The 24,087-nt window shown below is 48.6% G+C and overlaps 2 protein-coding genes across 6 annotated transcripts in view; both read left to right on the top strand.

Annotated features, from left to right (window-relative positions):
* LOC121458370 (stimulated by retinoic acid gene 6 protein-like) overlaps nucleotides 1-12,819 on the top strand; it is a 36,254-nt gene extending 23,435 nt beyond the window's left edge. For all 5 annotated transcript variants that reach the window (XM_041667617.1, XM_041667612.1, XM_041667614.1 and 2 more), the window contains 9 exons: nucleotides 842-995; nucleotides 3,018-3,093; nucleotides 5,410-5,491; nucleotides 5,693-5,741; nucleotides 6,173-6,290; nucleotides 6,954-7,073; nucleotides 8,364-8,527; nucleotides 9,565-9,711; nucleotides 10,239-12,819. In XM_041667617.1, coding sequence (XP_041523551.1) covers nucleotides 842-995; nucleotides 3,018-3,093; nucleotides 5,410-5,491; nucleotides 5,693-5,741; nucleotides 6,173-6,290; nucleotides 6,954-7,073; nucleotides 8,364-8,527; nucleotides 9,565-9,711; nucleotides 10,239-10,387 — 1,059 coding nt within the window. In that variant the 3' untranslated portion in view covers nucleotides 10,388-12,819. The remainder of the gene's footprint in view (nucleotides 1-841; nucleotides 996-3,017; nucleotides 3,094-5,409; nucleotides 5,492-5,692; nucleotides 5,742-6,172; nucleotides 6,291-6,953; nucleotides 7,074-8,363; nucleotides 8,528-9,564; nucleotides 9,712-10,238) is intronic.
* Nucleotides 12,820-15,538: 2,719 nt separating this feature from the next.
* The window catches only part of Ccdc180 (coiled-coil domain containing 180), a 49,102-nt gene continuing 40,553 nt past the window's right edge, over nucleotides 15,539-24,087 (top strand). The window contains exons 1-8 of the mRNA XM_041667334.1: nucleotides 15,539-15,622; nucleotides 16,358-16,548; nucleotides 17,916-18,004; nucleotides 18,656-18,669; nucleotides 19,676-19,774; nucleotides 21,457-21,585; nucleotides 21,663-21,773; nucleotides 21,889-21,984. Coding sequence (XP_041523268.1) covers nucleotides 15,554-15,622; nucleotides 16,358-16,548; nucleotides 17,916-18,004; nucleotides 18,656-18,669; nucleotides 19,676-19,774; nucleotides 21,457-21,585; nucleotides 21,663-21,773; nucleotides 21,889-21,984 — 798 coding nt within the window. The 5' untranslated portion in view covers nucleotides 15,539-15,553. The remainder of the gene's footprint in view (nucleotides 15,623-16,357; nucleotides 16,549-17,915; nucleotides 18,005-18,655; nucleotides 18,670-19,675; nucleotides 19,775-21,456; nucleotides 21,586-21,662; nucleotides 21,774-21,888; nucleotides 21,985-24,087) is intronic.

Here is a 24,087-nt window from a genome sequence, read left to right as displayed (position 1 = left end):
AGGTGTCACGGAGCTCCTGCCTTTCTCTGCCTCCCTAGCTCTGGACTTAAAGCACATGCCACCATGCTGGATTTCTTACATGGATGCTGGAGCTCTGAACTCTGAACCTCACGGCTGTGTTACAAGCACTTCATCCCCTGGGCCATCTCCCCAGTCCCCAGACAACTGGGGATCTCACTGCATCATCAAATAACACACTTGGCTTGATGTTATGGTGTGTCTCGAGAATTTATTGAACATCTACTGTGTAGTAGACACCATGTTAAGAACTAGGAGAGAGCAGAGGGACGATTCAGCATAGCCCCAGTCCAGGAGAAGCTGGGGCTCCAAGAGGAAGACATTGAAGGGGAGCTCTGCCATTCTAGGAGAGAGAAGCAGACGGTATCTGTGTTCTGAAGTCCAGTGAGTTATTCTGGTCTAAGAAACTGCCTGATGGTGGTGGCATTTGTACTCCACTCTCAAAAACGAACACGATTTGATTGGTGGAGGAAGTAGGTGGAGGGAACCAGAGAAGCAACAGTGTGGTGGTGGGCAGACAGGACAGTGGGCAAGCCTGATGATCACATTGCCTACCTTCTCCAGTTTGGCTCCTGCTTGTGTGAGTGAAGGGAGCCATGTGGATGTGGTTGGTGTTGCCCCTAGGGTTAGTCCTCCATCACTGAATTCTATTATCTTTCAAGCATTCCTTGAGTCATGGGTGAAGAAAGAGCTTCGTGATGGTCCTTTTCTAAAGCATCCTGCTGCCTGGAAGAGGCTGGCCTCGAGCCCCCAAAAAATCTTCTTCAGTTCCCATGCTAAGCTGGTCTCTGGAGACCTTGACGGCTGTGCTCTGTATTCCCAGTTCATTGTCATCGAGTTCTGCGTGTTCCTTCTTGTGAAGGACGAACTGGATGTCTTTGAAGACAGACTGCAGAGCTATCTCACCCATATGAATGAGACAGAGACCTTGACCCCAGTCATTCTTGAGGTGCAAGAACTGATCAGCGTCACGAAAGGTAAAGCCACCCACTCCCCCTATTCAAACAGCGTTGAAATGGCCTGAGCAGGGTGCCTGGATTTCTTCTGTGTTAGAGTTAACCTGTCCCTTTCTGGGCTGACCAGGACAGAGAGGGCTCGGGACAGTTCATTCTACAAAAAAAAGAAAACCAACAACAACATAAACAACAACAACAAAAAAAAACCATTGCGGTTGAACTGAACAGGCCCGTAGAACAGAGGTTCTCAACCTGTGGGTCACAACCCCTTGGAGGTTGAACAACCCTTCTGTAGGGGTTACCGAAGACCATCGGAAAATACAACTATTTACGTTATGATTCATAACAGGAGAAAACTAACAGTTATGAACTAACAATAAAAATACTTTTATGGTTGGGGGGGTCACCACAACATGAGGAACCGTATTAAAGGGTTGCGGCATTAGGAAGGTGAGAACCACGGTCTTAGACGGTTCTCATTTGAAGGACCTGTTTTAGTTTCCTTTCCTGTTGGTGATAGAAGACTCTTACGAAAGCAGCCCAAGGGAGAGATGTATCCTAACAGTTCACAGCCCATCAAGACTAATGATCTGGGAGCACATCATGGCCAGAAGGTGCCATCTTTGCTATGAATTCCTTTCTTATGACTCTACAGTCACAGAAAGCCACCTTATACGTGGACACTCAGACATCAGCTGGTTCTTCCAGATTGCTGTGCTTTACTGTGGCCTGTGAACATTTCGCAAATCTTTAATGTAGATTTATGTTCAGTATGATGAGTCCTTGAGCTCCACACTCAAAGGACAAATTTTACTTCCATTTTAGTAGCATCCGTTTAAAAAAAATATTTATTTTGCCAGGTGGTGCATGCTTTTAATCCCAGCACTTGGGAGGCAGAGGCAGACAGATCTCTGTGAGTTCAAGGCCAGCTTAGTCTACAAAGAAAGTTCCAGGACAGCCAGCACTATAACACAGAGAAACGCTGTCTCAAATCCCCTTCCCCACCAAAAAAAGATTTATTTATCTTTTTCGTAGGCAGAGTTTTTCATCAGGACCATTGATCAGTTCTGTCCTGCCAACTGACTCCCAAATAACCACACAGAAACTTAATATTAATTATTTACGCTTGGCTGATAGCTTAGGCTTGTTACTAACTAGCTCTTACAACTTAAATTAAACCATATTTTTTAATCTATATTCTACCACGTGACTTGGCACCTTTTCTCAGTAACAGCATGCTCATCTCCTGCTTCCCCTGTGTCTCCTCGCTACTTCTGAGACTCCCATGACTCTGTCAGTCCTCCTCCCAACATCTTCTCTCCCCGAAGATCCTACCTAGTGAGCTATAGGCCATCAGCTCTTTTATTAATCAATGAGAGTGATACATATTTACAGTGTATAAAGATTGTTCCATTGCAATTTTTATTTAGGGGTATGTGTACCTTGTGTGCCTGGTATCCTCAGAAGCTATCTCCCTCTGTTCCCTGGCTACAAGTTCTATGTGATGACCAGCAGCCTTAAGGGCCTGCTACCATGTACCTTAGAACTGTGAGCCAGAACAAACCCTCCCTTCCTTAAACAACCCTTGCCAGGGTATTTTGTTATAAAAACAGAAGAGTAACCAAGCTGGAGCCTAAAAAAACAAAACTAGATGAAAGGTGGATGCTACAACCTGTTGACCCCAGCTATTCTTGGCACCAATGTGCTATCCCCTCCCCAGAAGTTGCCATTCAAAGTTAGCTGTTACTGTGTTTTCCTGGATGGGGCCTACTGTTGATGTGGGCCATACATAGTTTCCCCAGCCTTAACTGAATATAGTTGGAACACACTAGTCTCCAAGGTTTCAGAAGACCATGCAGGAAATCAACTATACGGGGATTAGGGGAGGATGTGTGTGGCTAAACTGGGCACACGCTCACCCACAGAGAAGGAGATAAAGGGGTGTAATAGGTTCCCCTCCACCTTTCTGATGAAGACCTGCCCTCTGTAAGTCCTCTTCAGGTGTGTTTTCCAAACCCTCTCAAGTCACCCTTCCTCTTTCAGGAGTCTGGGTGGTGGCCGTTCTGCCTGCCTCCCTCACGTGCGTCAGCTATCTCTTCCACATACTGGCCTGTTACAGGTAAGCGAACTCTAGCGGCCACTTGTATGACTTCAGCCCAAACTGTGCATGACACTCTTCACCCAGAATTCCTGACTGGTCCCTGCCTGGCTCAGTGTGGCACTAGGGAGTGTATACACGGGCCAGGTATGGTCAAATGCACCATTTGTTGAGAAGAATATAAGTCTAACTAGTTGGACATCTCTGATGATCTACCGTTATACTTAGAGTCCTCATCCCAACTCTACCCAGCCTTGGGAGCTGAGTATTTTCCTCTCAACGTTTACAGCTGACAGAGACTCAACAAGATTAAATGAGTTCTCGAACACTGAGCAGAGGGGCGTGTCCTCCTGATACTCAGAGACCTTGATGTTTCTTGTGCATTCTGCTTTATTGTTGGGCATCAGAGCTGCTCCACCAGGCTCCCAGCGGTTAATCCAGCTTCAGGGATGGTCAGTGGAGGGGAGTTCAAGAGACCTGAGAGCATCTACCTCGTGTTTTGTACCTGGGATTTCTTAGATTTAACATTTTTTGACCCAATGTACTAATTTCTTATATTTTGTCTTCAGTGTCTGAGACTTTCTTCCTTCTCTTGTATTCTGTTGGTGCGTTTGCTTCTGAGGTTCCTGCTTGAGTCCCTAAATTTTTCATTCTCAGTGCTCCCTCAGTTTGACTGATTCTGCTTTCACTTCCATGTCTTGAACAGTTTCCTTCATTGCATTCCACTCTTTGTGTTTTCATTAATGGATTTATTCATGTCCTCCTTAAAGTCCTTGATTTATATCTGCATAGATGATATATCTATATTTATAATAGACACTTTGAAGTCCTTGTCTTGTGCTTCAGCTATGTTGGATTTCGCAGGGCCTCCTACACGAGGGCTGCTGGGCTGTAATGGAGACACATTGTCCTGGCTGTTATTGGTTGTGTGTTTATGCTGGCATCTAGTATCTTGGTTTGGGATGATGGTAACTCTATGTATTAATATCTGGTCTTGTCTTTGTTGGGTGGGTTTCCCTCCTTGGTTTCTGCTGTCCTCTCCAGATCTTAGGAGAGCGTGTTGGCTGCGGGCTGCCTGATAGGGAGTGCTTCTGAGTCCCTTCCAGGTGTGACCACTGGGGTTCTGAGTAGAACTCACTTCTAGCTTTTGGGGCTGACAGGAAGGAGTGGAGATAGACAGGACAGAGGGCTGAGAGTGATCACAGGAGGGAGGAAAGCTGGGTCTGCCATGAGGATCTGATTCCCTGGCTGGCATGGTCGGTGGGTTTCAAGGGAGAGCGTGCCCTGGATGCTGGTGACTGAGACTGAGAGGGTATGGGCAAGGGGAGGTCCGGGGAAGGGATTCACTCAGTTCCCTAGGAGTGGGGGCTGAGAGTGACATTGTTCATGTCGTTCTGAGACTTTCCAATTTTGTAATCATGAAAAGTAGAACCCAGCCAGGAAAAATGCTGGAGATTGCATACACAGTGGAGAGAGAAAGAGAGAGAGAGAGAGAGAGAGAGAGAGAGAGAGAGAGAGAGAGAGCGCAATAGGCCAGGAACTGAACAGGGGTGTGGGAAATGGAGCGGTGGGGCTGGGATTCTATGAGGAGTTATTGCCCCTTTAAATTTTTTTCTGTTTAAAAATGTATTATTAGGCTTGGTGTGGTAGTGCATGCCTTAATCCCAGCACTCAGGAGTAGGAGCTAGGGGGATCTCTGTCAGTTCTAGACCAGTCTGGTCTACATAGTGAGTTCCAGTACAGTCAGGGCTATGTAGAGACCCTATCTCAAAACCAACAAACAATCCCCCCACACAACAAAAAATGCATTATTATTATATGAGTGAGTGTGTGCATGATGTGTTTGTGTGGATGAGTGTGCCATGGCATGTGTGGAGGTCAGAGGGCAACTTGTAGGAGTTGGCTCTCTCCTACCGTGTGCTCCTGGGGATTGAACCCAGGTCACTAACTAGGCTTTGCAGCAAGAGCTTTTACTGCTGAACCATCTCGCCCACCCTTGATTTTTTTTCTTTATGTATCAACAAAAGTGACTTCCTGGTATTAACTGTCTAAAAAATATTATTAAGTAATATGCATTTACCATAACAGAATAAGTATAGAAAGCAGAATTAAAAAAACATAATCTCATCTACCAGATTCACTTGCTGCTATGACTCGATCAGTGTGTATTATTTTTATGAACTGTAGTAACCTTGAAGATGTTGAAGAGAAGTCAGAACTTCTGCAGGAGCTGTTGTTGACGCTAACTGCCACCGGCCTCCATGGGCCTTTCCACTGAGCCCTGACCTACAGAAAGCGCCATGATTATGAATGTCACCTACTTGTCCTCTTCCACAGAAAGCACATGAAGAGGCTGTGGGCCGGAGACAAACACTTCCTCCCTCAGAAGTTCCATCGTCCCTCCTCGGCAGCCAGTGTGGTGAGTCTGTAGGGAGCTGAGCCACACCTGACAGGAGCTCAGAGAAGTCAAGCCAGACCTCCATCCCGAGATGCAGCTGCGTGAAGAACCTGCTTTGGTTTATGGGTGACCCTCAGATCGGATGGGGTCCTGGGTATAAGGCTTGGAGGGAAGGAAGCTCTCACCCTATTCTGAACCTTCTGTTTTCCTTCTAACTCTCAGGTGGCCATTGCAAGGTACTCCGGCTGGCAAATAGCCTACATCCTCTGGGGTAAGTGCTACCCAGGACCCACCCAGCCCAGTTCCCTGGGCACCTGCAGAGTCCCTGCTGCGAGGAGAGACACTGGAGGAGCAGCCCTAGCGTCTAGCTTTGGGAGAATGGTGGAGAAACACCACATGTGACCTCCCTCTCCCTCATCTCTCTGGCTGCCTTTGCTAAGGGCATAATGAGCAGAGGAGGAAATGACCCTCCACACCAGCGCAAGACTCAAGGGATTTCTAGGGGAGTTAACATTTGAACTGCATCTGACAGAGCACTGGGCAAGCAGGAAGATGGGGAAATCATGGGGGGGGGCAGAAGAAGCAGTGCCAGCAAACGTGCCAAGTACCTCTGGTGGAAGAGGGCACAGGCCAGGGCCTGCAGGGAGGAGTATGGGAGTGGATCAAGCGAGCCCCTAGTGATCCCTTCTACTTCATCTTCAGGCTACCTCATCATCCATGTGGTACAGAGTCTCTGTGGGGTGATGCTCATGTACAGTCTGGTGCTGCCCATCCTCCACCACCAAGGCCTGGAGATGCTGCGAGGGCTGGCCGTTGGGGTGTAAGTGCTGAGTAGATGACCCCTCCTTACTGATCCCGGGGACCCAGTCCTGGGTCCAAGGTCTTGTCCTGATGACTCAGAGATGGGTCATCACAGCACTTCACAGGGAGGGACTCTGAGGTTTTCAAAAGGCTTCCTCTCCCATTGTTCCATGAGACCTTCACAATCATGTGCGTGATGCATAGAATCCCATTTTCCAACATGGAAATAAATGGTAGGGGGAATGAAGTAAGAGGTGGGACATCAGACAGGAAGGGGCAGGAACTGTGGATAAGATATCCTATATGTTGTGTTTGTAGGGGGATGAAGTAAGAGGTGGGACATCAGACAGGAAGGGGCAGGAACTGTGGATAAGATATCCTATATGTTGTGTTTGTAGGGGGATGAAGTAAGAGGTGGGACATAAGGCAGGAAGGGTAGGAACCATGGATAAGCTGTCTGCTATGTTGTCGTGTTGCCCGGTGTAGAATTCCCACCCCTTCCCAGAGCCTTACTCAGCTCTGTGGAGACAGCGGAAGGCTGATTGCCAAGCACTTGCTTCTCTGGGTGCTCTCTCTCTCTCTCTCTCTCTCTCTTTCTCTCTCTCTCTCTCCTCACTGTATATCAGAGAAGGGTCTGGAACAGCAGAACAGACCACCTCAAGGTGAACCTGCCTTGTTTCAGCCTCACCCTCTCCATAGTCGTGGGCCTCATGATCCTGCAGGTGTGGATCGCTGGCAGTTTCTTCCTGCAGCCCAAGCTAAGCACGGCTGACACACAGAAGCCCCTGGCTCTCAACAACAGGTGAGAGCAGAGGAGGGAGGGGCATAAGTAAGGCTGCCGCTGTTGCTTCCACCTTTTGCCTAGTGGTGCACAGATTCTGGAGGGCTCCAAATTCTCTGAGAGGCTACGATGCTGTGCATAGAGGGGGGCTCTGGGGCCACTTGCCCTGGAATCCAGAGTTGCCTTTTCTAGTAGTAGGAGAGCCGTGTGACTTCGTATGACCTCACTAAATACGTGAACTTCAGCCTCCCCATTTGTAAGTTATTTTGTGTTCCTTAAAGAAGTGTTTTAAGGTGGAACATGTAAAATATGGACAGCACAGTAAAGTAATGAAACTCTCATTCATTCATTCATTCATTCACTCATGGAGGCAATCTTAGCACTGACAACAAAGAGATAGCTATCCCTACTCGCCGCCTCTGAGAACTTCATAGATTACCAGAGAGGACTGGCACCTGGGTAAGGGACAAGGTTTCCCGAGTGATCTAAAGAGGAGGCAGATGGGAGAGGCAGGAGAAGAGGGTAGCAGGGGAGAGGCAGGAGAAGAGGGGAGCAGGGGAGAGGCAGGAGAAGGGGGAGCAGGGGAGAGGCAGGAGAAGAGGGGAGCAGGGGAGATGCAGGAGAAGAGGGAACAGAGGAGCCCAGCAGTAGCAGACTTCCTGCCTGTGAAGAGGAGGAACTGGGACCGCCGACAGCTACCACACTGTGGATAGAAGCCGTAGGACACAAACTGCATGCGCTGGGAGAATAGTGAGATCCCCTAATGTCCACCATATAAGGTCGTTACACAGTGGGAACGCCAAGGGACACAGAGTGACAAGACCACTAAGTCCTCTGTTAGAGGGGTCTGTGACATTCAGGATGCAGTTTGGCATCCTGAGGCAAGAGGATCATATTGTCAGGTGGTTATTTGGGACGTTTCCTCTGGAGGACCAGGAACAGCTGGTCCTCTGGCTGGGCTAGGTCCTATAGCAGTGACAAAGTGGACCCCAACGTTGCTGCAACCCTTGAGCCAGCAGTAGCCCCATGGTATTTCTTGTCCTCTAAGAAGCCTCATGCAAGAATCCGAAGGTCACACAAAGCAGGTAGCACTCAACCTGCTCTGTGCTCCCCACGCCTGGTCAGGGACCACACATCCCTCCATCACTGTGAGCTAGGCTCTCAGTTCCACTTATGATCCAGCAGGGGATCCTAAGCTTAGGAAACAGTGTTGCAGAATTTAGCGCCTGGTCTGAATGCAGCCAGAGCAGACTCTGTCCTTCGTTACCTTGCCTGACCCAGGGGCTACCCCTTGCCTGTGTCTGTCTGCAGGAGAGCATTCCACAACTTCAACTACTTCCTGTTTTTCTACAATGTGCTCCTGGGCCTGGGCGCCTGCCTTTCCAGACTGCTCATCAGCTGCCTCCTGGGCACCTGGCTGATTGCCCGGATTGACAGGACCATCATGCAGAGCGGCTATGAGGGCGCAGACATGGGTGAGTGGCAGTCCTACTGGTCACCTCCATCAGGGAATAGTTGGCCTCACACCCTTGTGGGAAAATAGATAAGAGTTCACACCTTCACAGGCTTAGAACGTGTCTTCCGGTAGAGGTAAGTAATAGAAGCGTGCATTCTGGGTTGGGGAGATGGCTGTCATTAAAGGGCTTACTGCACACGTGTGAGCACCTGAGTTTGATCACCAGAACCCATGCAAAAAAGCCATGCAAGGTGTGATCTGTTTGTAATCCCAGTACTGGGGATGTGAAGGCAAGAGGATCCCTAGGGTTGACCGGACAGACAGCCCAGTCTACGGTGAGCTCCAGATCCCAGGGAAAGATCTCTTCTTTCACGTATACATGTGAACACACACAATACAAATGTGTATTCTGATGGCCAGAGGAAATGAAGGCTCTTTAACCCTGCCCATCCCACAGGCCATTGAGATGTGGGACCAAGGAGTCAAACCTTCCACATAGATTGGAGATGAGAACACATCTCAGAATTATTAGCATCGTCACTTGAACACTCAGTGAAGAAAGTATCTGGTTTAATGTACTCTAAAATCAAAGCCATGCTTGAGGAAGTAAAATCAGTGCTTCCAGCCCTGGTCACTCATTCCCTCAGCTGTTAAGATCTGCACGGACACCTCTGCCTTCCCTTGGCTGCTCTCAGCCCCTTCAGGCTTCGAGTTCTCCGTCAAAGGCACATAGTAGAATACTCTCTCCAAGAATCCGTCCAGATTTTTACATGGGCTCTGGAGATTCTCTGTAAGCACTCAGGCCACTAGGGCAAAAGAAAATGACTAGCAATTAACCAGGACAGGAGGGCCAGAGGCAGGCAGATCTATCTCTGTGAGTTCAAAGCCAGCCTGTTCTATATAGTGACTTCTAGGCCAGGGACACACAGGGAGACCATTTCAATAATAATAATAATGATAATAATAATAATAAATAGTAATTATATCATAAAAAGTACAAACCAGGCACTGATGGGAGTGTGGCCCCAGCCTGACCTCCTTTCACCTGGGTTTCAGGCTTCAATGCATGGGTTGGCATGCTCTTTGTGGACCACTATCACACCAACCCTGTGCTGGTCAGCTTTTGCCACATCCTGGTCACAAGCCACAGGGACCGGAAGCTGCAGAAGACCCTGAAATACTGCTACCTGAACCAAGCAGCAGGTAGCGTCTCCTGTTTGAACCTGCACTGAGTTCAGAGAGGAAAATGGATACTCACTGGGCTCGCTGGGACCCCCAAGGGGTCTGATCCCCTTATTGCTCCCCCTCCTTTGCATCCCTTTAGGCCAGGCTCCCATCAGTCAAGCTGCACGGCCTTGTCCTGCAGTCTAGCTCACCTGCTGATCCCACCCAGAACTGAGACCCAGGTCTGCTTGCGCAGTCATCTGTATCCCATTGTCTTGGCATGCCAACATACATCTCAGGCCGTTGGCAGATGCCATTTCAAAAACGGAGCACAGGTTTGGTTACTTTGCCCCATTGCTTACAGAAAGTGCTCTGAGTTCCTCCTGCCCCTTAAGGGCTCAGATATCCTCACTACCATACCCGGCAGGTCTGTGGAATAACTCACATCCTCTCCCTCTCATTTCCCGGGAGTCCTGATCCAATGCCTCCTGTCACCCCTTTTGCACTGTAGGTAACTGCAGAGTCAATACTCCAGCCCCACCCCTCTCTTTCTGATTCTGTCCTAGGTCCTCGATTCTCAGCCAGGGCCCGAACGAGGTGGCTTCTGCTACAGACACTGATCAACAACCCCAGGCTCGTCATGCTTAGAAAATCAAAATCAGGACATGGTTCCCAAGAGTTCACCCAGATTCTGCCAACCTGCTCCGATTGCTGATAGGAGTACCGACTTATGCTCCAAGGCCAGGCCATCTGCTGTGTGAGCAGGAGGTCCAAGGCATTTGTGATGACGTCCATTTAGCACATGGGGTGCAGGTGCTGAAAGATGGGGAAGCTCATTGAAAAGGCACAAGTGTCAGGTTGTGAGGCGCGGGCATTGTCCTTACGCAGAGCCCAGCACTTACCCAAATCTTCACACTCAAAAATGACCCAGGACAGATACAGTCTGACTGCTGATAGTTCCTCAGGAACTCGAGCAAGTGCTGTGAGAGCAGTGCTGTGAGAGCAGTGCTTGAGCCTGGTTGCTGTGCACACTTGGCCCAGTTGGCGCATGTGCCAGGGTTGTCTTTTTTACCCAAGTCTCTACAACAACTCCATGGCAATTTGCTTCTAGAAGCTGAAAAGAATGGAGAAAACACACACACACGCACACACATCACTTTTTACATCTCTGGCTGAATGACTTTGTCTTTCTCTATTCACAAATACCTGTATCTACAAAAGGGGGCAGGACCCCCACTCCGGGTATTATTTTGAGAATAAAATTATTCAGAGCACACAGACAGCTTTAAGCTTGTGTCTGACACTCGAAACTCTCAAAGGCAAAGATCCAAATTTGGTTGTCTCTATGGCCTGAGTGTAGGCAGTGTCTCCCAAAGGCCCAGTCACTTTTAAGGGCTTGGTCCCTGGGACAGCACCATGCAGAGAAGTGGGACCTTTTGGGAGTGGTGCATAGTAGAAGGTCCTTAAACCACCAGAGGCATGACCATAAGGATATCATAGGACCCTGGTCTCTATGTTTCTTAGCTATGGAATGAGTATTTTTGTTCACTGGGTATTCCTACCATGATATTCTCCTTAGAAGCCAAGATCAATGGGCCGCTCCATCATAGACTGCAGCCTCCAAAACCATGAGCCCAAATAAACCTTGTCAAACATTCCATATCCCAGGCATTTTGTTGCAGTAACAGGGAGCTAATACAAAACTCATGTCACAGAGAGATCTGTGTGTGTGTGTGCACGCGCGAATGTGTGCACGCAAGCCTGTGAACACATATTGTTACATATCGGAAAAATGCAAATTAAAACCATGGTGCTACACAACCACGTAATGGCTAGGAGAAAGTCTGATGACACTAGCAAGGATACAGACCACTAGGGTTGTGTGTGTATGTGTGTGTGTGTGTGAACTGTTAGCACTTTCAGAACCTTTGGTAGTTTTTCCTAAGATGCACATGCTTTATACTCTATGACACAGAAATTTTAATATAAATTACACGACAAGTAGAGATAGCTGTATATGCTCACCATACAAAAGACTGGTTAGAGCAGCGATTTGGATATACTCCCAAATTGTGGAGAATGGAGTCAGCCTCGAGTGAGTGAAGTCCTGACTGAGTTAGTGTTGTGGAAATAGGACTGCACCCCACAGCCTCAGGCTCAGAGGGTTAGAGAAACCCTTCTTGGAGGACTGAGTTTAAGTGCTGACAGTGTGGGCAGGAAACGGTCCAGACATTTGCAGCCTAAAGTCTGCTCTCCTACAGAGACTGCTCTATGGGGTTTACCTAACCTGTCTCCTTGATCCAGATGTATGCCATAAACTCTGCTTCCTTGTCTGTCTGCATGCAGCCATCCAGCCTCTCCGCTCAACTCTACGTAACAAACAAGCCGAGCTTCTAGGTGTTACAGATTCTCCATCTGAGCGCCCAGACAACCACACAGCTCTCTGTCCATGTGTTGGGCTGTCTATCATTTTTTAAAATTCCCTTATGTCAGGTTGAGTCCCTAGAGCCAAGCAAGATGCAAACTGAAACTGAAAACACCCAATGGTGCATTGAAAATAAATAAAATGGGCTATATTTCTAATAATAGAATACTATCAGAAATGAACTATAAGCATATTCTTTTCATGGTGAGAAAGATTCTTTTAAATATTTTTTTCATTTATTCTTTGACAGTTTCGTGTATGTATATCTGTGTCTTGATTGTACCCACCCCCCTTTCCTTTTCTCCCAGACACTTCCCAACACACCTCTCCCTCCTGCCTTCATGTCTGCTCCTGATGGCATTCTGTTGATGTAGAACATTCTGATCAAAGTAACTCAGGAAAGAAAGGGTTTATTTCTGTTTACATTTCTGGGTCACAGTATATCACCGTGGGAATCAGGGTAGGAACTCGAGCAGGACAGGAATCCGTAGGCAGAAACTGAAGCAGAGTCCACGGAGGAACACAGCTCACTGGCTTACCCCTTCTGCTTTTGTATACTGCCCAGAACCTTAAGCAGCAGGTGCACTGCCCACAGTGGGCTGGGATCATCAACCAGCGATGCCTCAGAGACATAACCACAGGTCAGTCTGATTTGGGAAACCCCTTAATAGTAGATTTCTCTTCCCAGAAGACTGGGTTGTGTTAAGTTGGCAATAAATACTATCAGCACAATGTCTTTTTGGTTTTTAGAAAATATAACTCCATGAGTCCAGTTTGTGCTACCTCCATAGGATGGGTGTGGCCATTCCCTGGAACATGGGCAACTTAGCAGAATCTATCAGAAAACTCTTAGAAGCGATGAATATGTAGCACGAATTCTAGTTGGCCTTAATAATAAAAACCTGAGTCAGATATAGGGGTTAATGCTGAAGATCAGAGAAGCAGAGCAGCCAGCTATTAGAGAGTTCCTTTACCTCTACCAATGCTCTGACCGAAGGGGCTACCCTGTCCTCAGACTGCATCTCCAGACCTATCGGTCTCCACCAAACCTCAGACTGCAGTGAGCTCCTGTCTCCTCCTGCCTTATTTTCCTTTCTCCACCCAACCCTATCACTCCTGTCTCCACCTCCCTGGGATAAAAGGCCTGCACCACCACTCTTTGGCCTCTAGGGGCTTAGCTCTGCACTCTGATCTTCAGGCAAGTTTTATATGTTAAAATACAGAGACCCCCATGGGAGCACCGGACAGAAATCTCATGGTCCAAATCAGGAGCAGAAGGAGACGGAGCACGAGCAAGGAACTCAGGACCACGAGGGGTGCACCCACACACTGAGACAATGGGGATGTTCTATCGGGAACTCACCAAGGCTAGCTGGCCTAGGTCTAAAAAAGCATGGGATAAATCCGGACTAGCTGAACATAGTGGACAATGAGGAATAATGAGAGCTCAAGAACAATCGCAGTGGGGTTCTTGGTCCTACTGCACGTACTGGCTTTGTGGGAGCCTAGGCAGTTTGGATGCTCACCTTATGAGACCTGGATAGAGGTGGGCAGTCCTTGGGCTTCCCACAGGTCAGGGAACCCTGATTGCTCTTCGAGCAGATGAGGGAGGCGGACTTGATGGGGGAGAGGGAGGGAAATGGGAAGCGGGTGCGGGGAGGAGACGGAAATCCTAAATAAATAAATAAATAAATAAAAATAATAAAAAAAGAAGAAGAACCTTCAAAATAAATAAATAAATAAAATAAAATACAAGCCAACAAGCTTGGATGCTCACCTTACGAGACCTGGATAGAGGTGGGCAGTCCTTGGGCTTCCCACAGGTCAGGGAACCCTGATTGCTCTTCGAGCAGATGAGGGAGGGGGACTTGATGGGGGAGGGGGAGGGAAATGGGAAGCGGTTGCGGGGAGGACGCAGAAATCCTTAATAAATAAATAAATTAAAAAAAATAAAAAATAAAAAAAATACAAGCCAACAAACAAACAAAAAAACCCGAACCAACAACCAGAGTCTGAAAAACAACAACAACAACAACAACAACAACAGTGTTTTAAAAAAATAGGCTTTCCCTGGATAGTGGTAGCACAAGCCTTTAAACCTTTAATACCAGCATTTGGGAGGCAGAGACAGGCGGTTCTCTGTGAGTTTGAGGCCAACCTGATCTACATAGTGAGTTCCGGGACAGCCAGGGCTGTTACACAAATCCTGTCTCAAAAATTCAAAATTAATAAACAAACAAACTAATAAAAATCATGTTTTTCATCCCTTCCCTGGGTTACCTGTTCTTTTCAGCTAACATGAATCCAATCTTTATTTTATTTCACCTGTATCAAAGAAAGAATTACAGGGTTTTGTATTCACTGTTTCCTCATTCACCTGCGTCGAAGAATGAGAATAGCGTGGTTTAGTCAACACTTCGCAGTTCTGACGCTGCAGCCCCCTGCGGAAGATCACTCACTCGGGAAAGTCACCTGGGGAAAGACTTGCCAGCTAGACTGTTGTTCCTGAACACTTGCCACCGTGGGCTTCTCTAGGAGCGGAGCGGCCCACAGAACAGGAGAAACTCATTCCAGCCAGGCAGGGCTCGAGCCCTGAATTCTGAGCCCGCCAATCTTTTGCATTGGGAAAAGATTTGATCTCTTTCAGATTCTTACAGTCGAGGACCACCTTGTGGTACCACCCCCGCACAGGTTGTTTTGACCAAAAACAACGAATATTCTTTTACCACAACAGTCAAGATCTGCGCGGACTCTATGATCTCCCACTAGCTTTGGGAACATATAAGGGCGCTCCAAGAACCCAACATTGGAAGTCGTAATTGAGTTTTAGTACTCCACGTGGGTCGCTGCGGTTGCCGAGTGACCCAGCTCCGGAAGAGGGGAAGTGTGGCAGGGCCAGCTCCGCCCTCGCGTCGCCTAGGAGACCGCGGGCGTCTTGCTGCTGTTGCTGCTGGTGGTCAGGGCTAATCTGAGTTTAAGGTACTGGGGCCGACAACCTTAGGTCAGGGGCTTGGAGGGCAACGGGTTGACTGAGCAACTAGGAAGGAGGGCAAGACGCATACAGAAGCAAATCCTTCCCCTCCCGCCACTCACCGTTTCTTCCAGAGGATGTGGCTGGGTTCCTGTCCCATCTGACATCTTAGGCGGATTGACTGTTCCCGTAAGAGCTCCAGTGGCACGCAGACAATAATCCTGTACTTTCCAGAAAGTGCCTGTGGAATTTGCCCCCTGCTTATCTGAAGAAGTTCCTTTCCTCTGGTCTCGGTCTCCCTTTCCCTCCCCCTCCTCCCACCTCCTTTCTTATTTTCTTTGAAATTTAAGTTCCCCAGGATATCCTGTGGGACCTAGTGCTGTCTTAGGGCCCGCGGTCCCCGCAAGCACCTCGTAGTGGACAGACACTAAGATCAAGTCCCAGGCTCGTTTCCAGGACGAAGGGGAATCCAGCCAGCTGCCAAGATGTCGCCAGTGGGGAAAATGTCCCAGGTAGAAAATGGAAAAGTCTACCAGCAGATCTTCCAGGCAGAGGTAGGCTTCCTGCTGCCCACAGCTCCCCTTCCCTCTAACTTTCCTGTTCCCTTCTAATTCTCTTTGTTCTGTGAGATTTGCGTCTAAGATTTAATTTTTATTTATTTTTTACTGACAGTAGATTTTACACACACACACACACACACACACACACACACAATGTATTTTGATTTCCGCTTCTTATCTACTCCCAAGTCTGTAGCTTATTTTTGTTTTTCACTCTTATGGCTCTTTGGGGTGCCCCAACTCCCGTCCTCTGTAAGAACAGCAAATGCTGTTGCAGAGCCATCTCTCCAGCCCCATGACTTATGCTTTAATTGATATGTTCAATTATACATTGTCTCATAACGATTCCCTGGTCATAAGAAATTTGTTGTAATTTCTGTTTTTAATAAGGTCCTAATATTTCATCAAAGAAATTTTATTTAGCCAATCTCCTATAACTGGAAAGTTCTGTTTTGTTTGTTTCTTTTTTCCCCCAGTTTCTAATGACTACAAAAATGATTGTGTAGACTAAGTCTGGATCTTCATTCAAAGTTCTTTACCTACTTTTTCCTTGAAATAGCCCATGTCTATAAAAGGGAAGGAGATCTGTGGTGGGCGGGTGTCGAGGTGAAGGCTTTGTGCAAAGCATCTTCTGTGTGGCAGTTACCTGTCCTTCTCAGATGGACACGTAATCGCGAAGGGCTCAGGCATCTGAGACTCTCACCAGACTCCCATCTTCCACACACTCAGGTACAGCTGGTTCAAGCTCTGGCAGCCACCAGGAAGCGGGCTGCAGAGCATTCTGGGACTCCAAAGAATGTCAAGGCACCCATGATGAAGAAGGCGGCCTTCCCTGAAAGGGAAACAATGACCCCTCGGCAGAGGAAGTGGGTGCACAGCCTCCCCAATGACTGGGTCACGGAAAACCCAGTTCTCTATAGGTAAGTCTTGCTATCAGGACATCACAGGTCCTCATTCAAAGACTCAAGATGGTGGCAGATAGGAATGGAGTCTCGGGCACCTCCTCCGAAACAGGGAGGTAGCCACATCTGCGTGAAAAGATGCTTTTCTCCTGATGGGGTGCCTAGGGCCAGCGTCTGGGTATAGGGATCAAACTCTCATGGGATGTGATTCCTCAACAATAGCAAACAGTCATGTTTCCTCATAAGTGGGAAGACCACTCAGAGGGCAGGGTCCCGGAAGCTCCCTAGGGCGGAGAAGCTGCTGCTGAGAAGCAGACTGGAGGCTGAGTGGGGGGGGGGGGGCAGTGAGGATATAAAGCTCCGAGAAGGAGGGTCTTGACTCACTGCTTTGGGCCAGCGACATTTGAAATAACAACGTCTGAAGTTCCCTGCTCACGCTGCAGTCCAGACCTGTAGTCTTCTCCCAGCTGTGGGACTCATTAGGAGACAGCTGGAAAATTCTGCTTGCCCGGGGCCTTGGGTCTCTGGTGCTTGCCTCACGGCTGGTGCGTTTGTAGACTTTATTCCAGACTCAATATCACAATCCTCCCTGCCGGTCCCCCCACCCTGTGCTCCCCCTCCTTTGTCCCTGGCCAAGCTGGTTAACCCAGAGATCTCAGCTCATCACACCTAGATCCAACCCTATGGGGGCCTTGGTGTCACGGAGTGGCTCTAAGAGTCCAGCTCTGCTTCAGATTATGGCTCTACATGCCCTCCCCAGAAAATGGGTTTGCTCCAGCTGCCTCATAGAATGGTGTCTTGGTTACAGTTCCAGAGGGTTAGAGTCCACAGCCATCATGGCGGAGAGCATGGCAGCAGGCAGGCATGAGAGAGAGAGGAGAGAGAGAGAGAGAGAGAGGAGAGGTGGGGGAGCACTAACTGGGAATGGCATGGACTTTTGAAACCTCAACACTTATCCCCAGTGACGTGCTTCCTCCAGTAAGGTCATACCTCCTAGTCCTTCTGAAACAATTCCACCAAGCATTCAAATATGTGAGCCTCTGGGAGCCAGTCTCATTCAAACAACAGCTTTATTAATTAATTTGTTTGTTTGTTTATTCTTTATTGGGCTGTTCACCTTTGTGATCCTTAGTTTCCAATGGTTCCAGCTCCTGACCCCTACTGGCCAGGTAAGAGCTTTACAGCTTGTGTCTGAAGCAGGCACCTAACTCTCCATCCAGGCACCCTCAGGGACTGCTTGGTTGGGGTCAGCAGCACTGGTTGGAAGCCTGGACATTGCCTCCAGTGCTCTCTGGAATAGGAGGCAGCCTGGGCGGTCGCCAATGCCCGTGCCGTGCTGGGTGGGGGTGGGGTCAGGGCTAACTCTTGCCCACTTGTTTCCTCAGGGAGAAGGAACAAGCCAGGAGGGAAAAGATGCGAGAGACGGAGGACATGATTGCTGTCCGAGAGGTGCAGGGCCTCATGAACGACATTGGTGAGCCTCCTGCCCTTCAGCCCCAGGCCTGTCCCAGGCAGGGAAGTTTCCAGATGGCAGGATCTGCTGTGGTTCTACTTCAGGAGCTCCTGCTGCCCTCACTGGGGTCCTCTGTTCAGTTTCCCAGAGGATGTCTTTTGGGCACTCCCCCCACGAGAGACAGTCAGTGGCTGCTGCACGGTGGGCGATTCCTAGGAAGGACAGACAGCTCACTACTGGGTGTGATGTGGCTTCTCAAGCCATGTTTTCACTTCTCACTACATGCGTCACTTGTCACTATCCACATGTGGGTGCCCTGTGTCTTCACGATTAGAAAAACAGAAGGTACAATTGCATGTTGGCAGTCATGCTCTTCTGCTGAGAGCCCAGCCCCACTACCCCAGGTGGCAGCCAACGTCCAGCTTCCTGGATAAACAGAGCAGGTGAGAGGGCTAGAGGCTGAGGGTTCAGGTTCATATCCTGCTCAGCCGCCCGTGACTTAGTTCTTTAGCCACCAAGCTGGGCTGTGCACATTACAGAAGGCAAGTAACAGCACAGCCTCAATTTCCTGGGTTGGTCCTTGGGTGCAATAGTTAGAAGGATGCTACCACATGGTAAGCAAACACTAGTGTTGGCTAACATTGCTGTAAATGGTCCCTCTCTGGCTAACAGTGGCTCACCTTACTGTATTTCCTTCTTGCTTGCTTGTTTTTGTTTTGTTTTGTTTGAGACTGGGTCTCCTTCTTATGTAGTTCTGGCTGTACTGGAATTCCCTACGCTGATCAGGCTGGCCTAGAACTCACAGATGTGATTCACCTGCCTCTGCCTCCTGAGTGCTGGGATTAAGGGTGCATGTCACTACTGGCTTTCTCTTGCCTTCTGTCGACCTCACAGTGGCACAAAAGCATACCCATAAGCTATTTTCCTTTTCACTTTCAATACAGATTTCAGCTCAGTCAACATTCTGTCACAAAACAGGCTTATATTAGATGATCTTTGCTCAGTTGTAGACTAATGGAAGCATTCTGCATGGTGGACTGGACTAAGGTTTGATGCTCACTAGATTAGGTATAATTAAATGTATTTTCAGCTTACAGTATTTTCTCTTCATAATTATTTTACCAGATCGGAACTCCCTTAAATCAAAAAAGCCTGTGTATTTGTATCTATAAAACTTTTTTTGTTGTTGTTTTGTTTGTTTTTAACACAGTTCCACTAAGTAGGCTAGGCCGGCCCAAAGTTTCAGATCTTCTTGTCTTTTTTAGTGGTGGGATTGCAGGTATGTGCCATCCACATTTGGCTGAAACTGTTTAAAAAAAAAAAAAAACTACAATCACTCTCATTCTGTAGACACCATTTGGGAATTTTGCCCCAGTAGCTGTCTGTTTACTTACTTGTGGTACAAGGGGTTGAACCCAGGGCCCTCAAGCCTGTAGGCAGGTGCTCAATAGCTGCACGATATCCCCACCCTCACCCTCACCCTCGCCTGTGAGTCTGAGCCTTGTTCCCTGTAGCACTCAGGGTCATCCTCATCTTTTCCTTAAGTCTCTGCCATGCTGGCCTGGCTTTGGGGTCTGCCTTCTGACCTCAGGCCTGCATGCTGCGGCTCTCTGCCACGCTGGCCTCCCTGGGAGCCCTGTTCTCCGCCGGCAGGCTCATCAGCTCTGTTGTGGCCCTGCAGTTTCTGAGAAGAGGCGCTCCATCATCCTCCAAGGGCAAGAAGAGTTCAAGAAGAGGAAGTACCTGAGTGCACTGACGAGCTTTCAGGAGGAGATTGAACAGATCGGGGTGGTGAGGCCCTGCTCCCCTCTCTTCTGTTCTGTGGCTTTCCCTGGGGGGGGGGAGGTGTGATTTCATTGTCCTGGGTGGTCCTCGATGTCACACCGAAACAAAGGCATAGATGGAATCACAGAGGACGTGTTCAAGGGGCTTGTTACAGGGATATCCTAAGTGCAGGCTCCCTTCACTCTCAGAGAATCCCCCTAAGGAAGCTAGAGACTCTTACCTCATCTTGCAGAGAGGTCCAGAGTCTTACCAGAACCGGTACGAAAGGGGCCAAATCTGAACTAAGTTCGTCTGGCTCCAAAGTGCAGCCTTTACCTGCTGCCAGTCTTGCCGATGGAGAGGCAGAGGTATCTAAGGATGCAGCCCAGACAGTTTGGCATGTGTGGGGTCTGTATTAGTTATCTTGCTGCTGCTGTAATAAAACACATGACCAAGATGACTTATGGTTCCAGAGGGCTGACTCCATTACAGTGAGGAAGCCTGGTGCGAGGCAAGTGGCAGGCATGGTGGCAGGAAGCCGAGAGCTCACGCCTTCAAAGACAAGCACAAAGCTGAGAGAGCAAGCAGGAAGTAGGGTCTCAAGGCCTGTGTTCAGTGACACACTTCCTCCAACAAGGCCACACCTCCTAAACCTCCACAAACAGCGCCCCCAACTGGAGATCAAGTGTTCGAATGCCTGAGGCTCTGGGGGGCATTCAAATCACCACAGATTCTTCCATATTTCCCCACCCTTGGCTCCTGTCCCTTTCTAGACCTCATCTCTAACTACACTGAGAACATTTATTCCTTCCATGCTCCTCTCTGAGACGTGAGCCTGCATCTCTCAGTTCTCTCTTCTCCCTGTCTTGAGTCCCAAGACCTGGCTGTGTGTCCATAGCACTAAGGGCAGACTCCAGTCTTGTCATCATTATGTCCAAACTAGATGCCAACCCTACTGTCACTGCGTCTCCACTGCCATTAGCCTTGGCTTTCATATCCAAAGTAAACTTGTTTTTTTTTTTTTCATTTACTCCTTTATTGACTGTTGAATACCAGTTCCAGGCTCTCAATGACATGAGGGCATGCGTGACCACTCCTAGGCATGGTTGAGGAGAAGGATTTTATTGTAGATATGAAGGAGGGTACAGCCAGAGGCATCCGGACTGAATAGGGTCATGAGAGGAAGGGAGGGGAGTGAGAGAGAAAAAGAGGAGAGAGGACCAAGAGAGGGAGCCAAGAAAGGAATACCAAGAGGGAAGACGGCCAAAATGGCAGGGTTCTCTAGGAAAGAGAAGTGAGGGAAGGGAAGCGAAGCTCAGGCCTTGAGAAGGGTGGGGTGGGGCGTGGTGAGAAGTGTTGAGAAGAGCCACAGGTATTGAGGAGCCTAGAGGCCAAGTAGATACTTTGGTACAGTAAGAGGGCCATGGTTAGGCATTTGTCCTGAGTTTCTTTGGGAGCTGACAGACTGGTCTGATGGCAGCCCCCTCCTTCAGCTGCTGAGGGGAGAATCAAGTGGCAGCACAAGCCACACAGGCTCTGTGCCTGGTATCCTGCAGGGTGCCCTGGTCCTCTGGTTCCTTATCAAGCTTCAACTCCCCATGTCTAAATAATCCTTCTTGAGACGTGTTGGGGTACCTCCCATCACAGGGAGGACCACTTTCTATCTGGGGTGTTAATGCCCTAACCCTCAGCCTCCTGGTCTATTGTAGGAGATGGAACCTCTCATCCTGGAGAAAGGGGAGCTTCTTTTGAAAAAGATGTCGCAGTCCGATGAGGATGTTGACCAGCTCTTCAAAAAAGTTGAAAGTGAACCGGACCTTGAGAACTACACTATTGAGGTAGGGGTCCCCGGTGGCTGTGCCTGACCTTCCTACCTCTCTAGGAGCCCCTGGACTGACCCAGTTCCCCTGTGCAGACACTACTGGAGCTGTGGGAGAAGGTGGCTGAGAGATTCACACAGCAAAAGCAGGAGATTAAGGAGTTAGATCAAGAGCTGTTGGCCCTGGAAGTCTCTCGAGCAGACAAGGCAAGTGGGCTGCATGTAGGCTCCTTTCTTTAGAAGGGTTGCGGGGCCGCTTTCTTTTTCCTGTTAGTGCTCTAGGAACTGAGAGTCACTCACAGGGGTGCCTTCTCCTCTCTAGCTAAAGGACATATTGAAGAGATATGTTGACATCATAGAGAAAACCACCTACCTCCTGCAGCCTGATGTATACAGGCTGATAGATAAAGAAGCCATGGTGAGTGGTGGTCTATGGTGGGGAGGAGCGTAGCCTAGGGTATCCTGTACCTGGTGTCTCAGGAATGCAGGACACATCTGTGGTGTCCCTAAGTAACTCAGGTAGGCTTCTCTGGTTAGGAACCAAGCAAAAATTTCAAAGCAGCCATGTGGAATGCTTTCACGGTTTCCTGTGGTATAGCTGCATGCCCACACTCAGCCATCACATACTGGGCCATGTCCCAACTACTGTGTGTGTAGTACAATGGGCACTACACTCTGGGGTTGTTGTCTTAGACCTTTCAGTGTCCCAGGGTTTCCCACCCTTGCCAGTCCCACCTGCTCTGGCTTCCTTTTTCTTCCTGCCTCTCCTACCTGTCGGTGGTACCTGTGGCTGCCCCACCCCTGCCTCTTGGCTCTGTCTCATTACTCCCAGTTTCTCCCACCACTGTCTGTGATGATGGGAAGTAAGAAATTCAAGGTTGTTCATGAGGTCTCCAGAGTAAAGCCTGACTCTTCTGCTGTGTGAAAGGACTCTTGCTTGGACTGCAAGGGTGCATTGTGCAGACCTCGCTTTCCTTAGGTCTTCAATTGGGATAGCAGTGCTCCCTGCCAGGACATGTTTGGAGGGCGACAGCAGAGGTCTTGACAGTAATGGTCATTCTTACTTTAAAACTGTATTCTTAAAGAGATATTTATTTTTAAATTTATGTATATGTGCATGTCTCTCTGTGCCTATATTTGTGTTTCTCTGTGTGTATATGTGTATGCTTCTCTGTGTGTAGATGTGTATGTCTCTCTGTGTGTATATGTATGTCTCTCTGTATGTATATGTGTGTCTCTGTGTGTATATGTGTACGTTTCTCTGTGTGTATGTCTCTCTGTATGTATATGTGTCTGTGTGTGTATATGTGTATGCTTCTCTGTGAGTAGATGTGTATGTTTCTCTGTGTGTATGTCTCTCTGTATGTATATATGTGTCTGTGTATATACGCGTGTCTCTGTGTGTATATGTATATGTCTCTGTATGTATATGTGTGTGTCTGTGTATATGTCTCTCTATGTGTATATGTGTGTCTCTGTATGTATATGTGTGCCTCTGTGTGTGTATATGTATATGTTTCTCCATGTGTATATGTGTGTCTCTTCATGTGTTGTCTCTCTGTGTATATATGTGTCTCTCCGTGTGCATGTGCCACATGTATGTGAATATTTGCAGAGCCGACAAAGGGCACAGGATCCCCTGAGCTGGAGTTACAAGTGGTGAGCCACCCAACATGAGTGGGAACCGAACCGAGTCTTCTGGAGGAGCAATAGCACTCTTAACCGCTGAGCCAGCTCTCCAGCCCCTAAGTCTAATTTTAACTTAGCATACAAACCATGCTTGGTTATGGTGTTTTAAAACACGGTTTGTGCCGTCACTGCCTTGCGCCCCCCACCATCCCATTAGCCTCCGTTCTGTTTTCATGTCAGCTACTCTGCTACTCCCCTTTCCTTGACATCTCCTTTTCTCCCCTCACTGTCCTCTTTCTAGTTGCATAATTGATACCTACACTCACCCCCACACCTGTGCATCAAACAAACACACACAAACATTAAAAGTGAGGGCCACGTATGAGAGAGAATATATAATACTTGTCTTTCTGAGTGTAGGTCGTCTCACTTAGCACAGTAACTTCCATCCTAAAATTTAGACTTCATGTGTCCCTGGAGACTCCAGTCTGGGCTGTGACTCAGTGCATCCTTCCTGGTGCCTTCTGGCCTCCCTGTTGCCACCTGGCCCGTGGACTCCTACTGTGTGCATTTGTCTTGTCAAGTTTCCCCAACTCCTCTACTGTGGCCCCGCCCACACAGCCCTGCAGTGGAACTGCAGGGGAAGAAATACTCGCTTAGGCCCCAGCAACACTGCTCTTGCTGGCACAAAGTCTCGGGCCCCATTAGAAAACTGTGCCGGAATTTCTTCCCTCTGAGCCGGGCTGGGCCTTCAGCTAGCTAGAAGACTTGGGAAATGCGAAGCACGGAGGTTTGCTTATGTGGTGGGCTGGGAGCTGTGAGGGGGAAGCTGCTCTCATTTTAGCCAGGGGCGGGAAGGGGGAACACTGACTGGTACAGGGCAAAGAGCAGA

Source organism: Microtus oregoni, unplaced genomic scaffold (genome assembly GCF_018167655.1).
Source record: "Microtus oregoni isolate MIOR12 unplaced genomic scaffold, Mior012 000017F_ref0000208, whole genome shotgun sequence".
Lineage (NCBI taxonomy): Eukaryota > Metazoa > Chordata > Mammalia > Rodentia > Cricetidae > Microtus > Microtus oregoni.
This window is presented reverse-complemented; position numbering and strand designations above follow the sequence as displayed.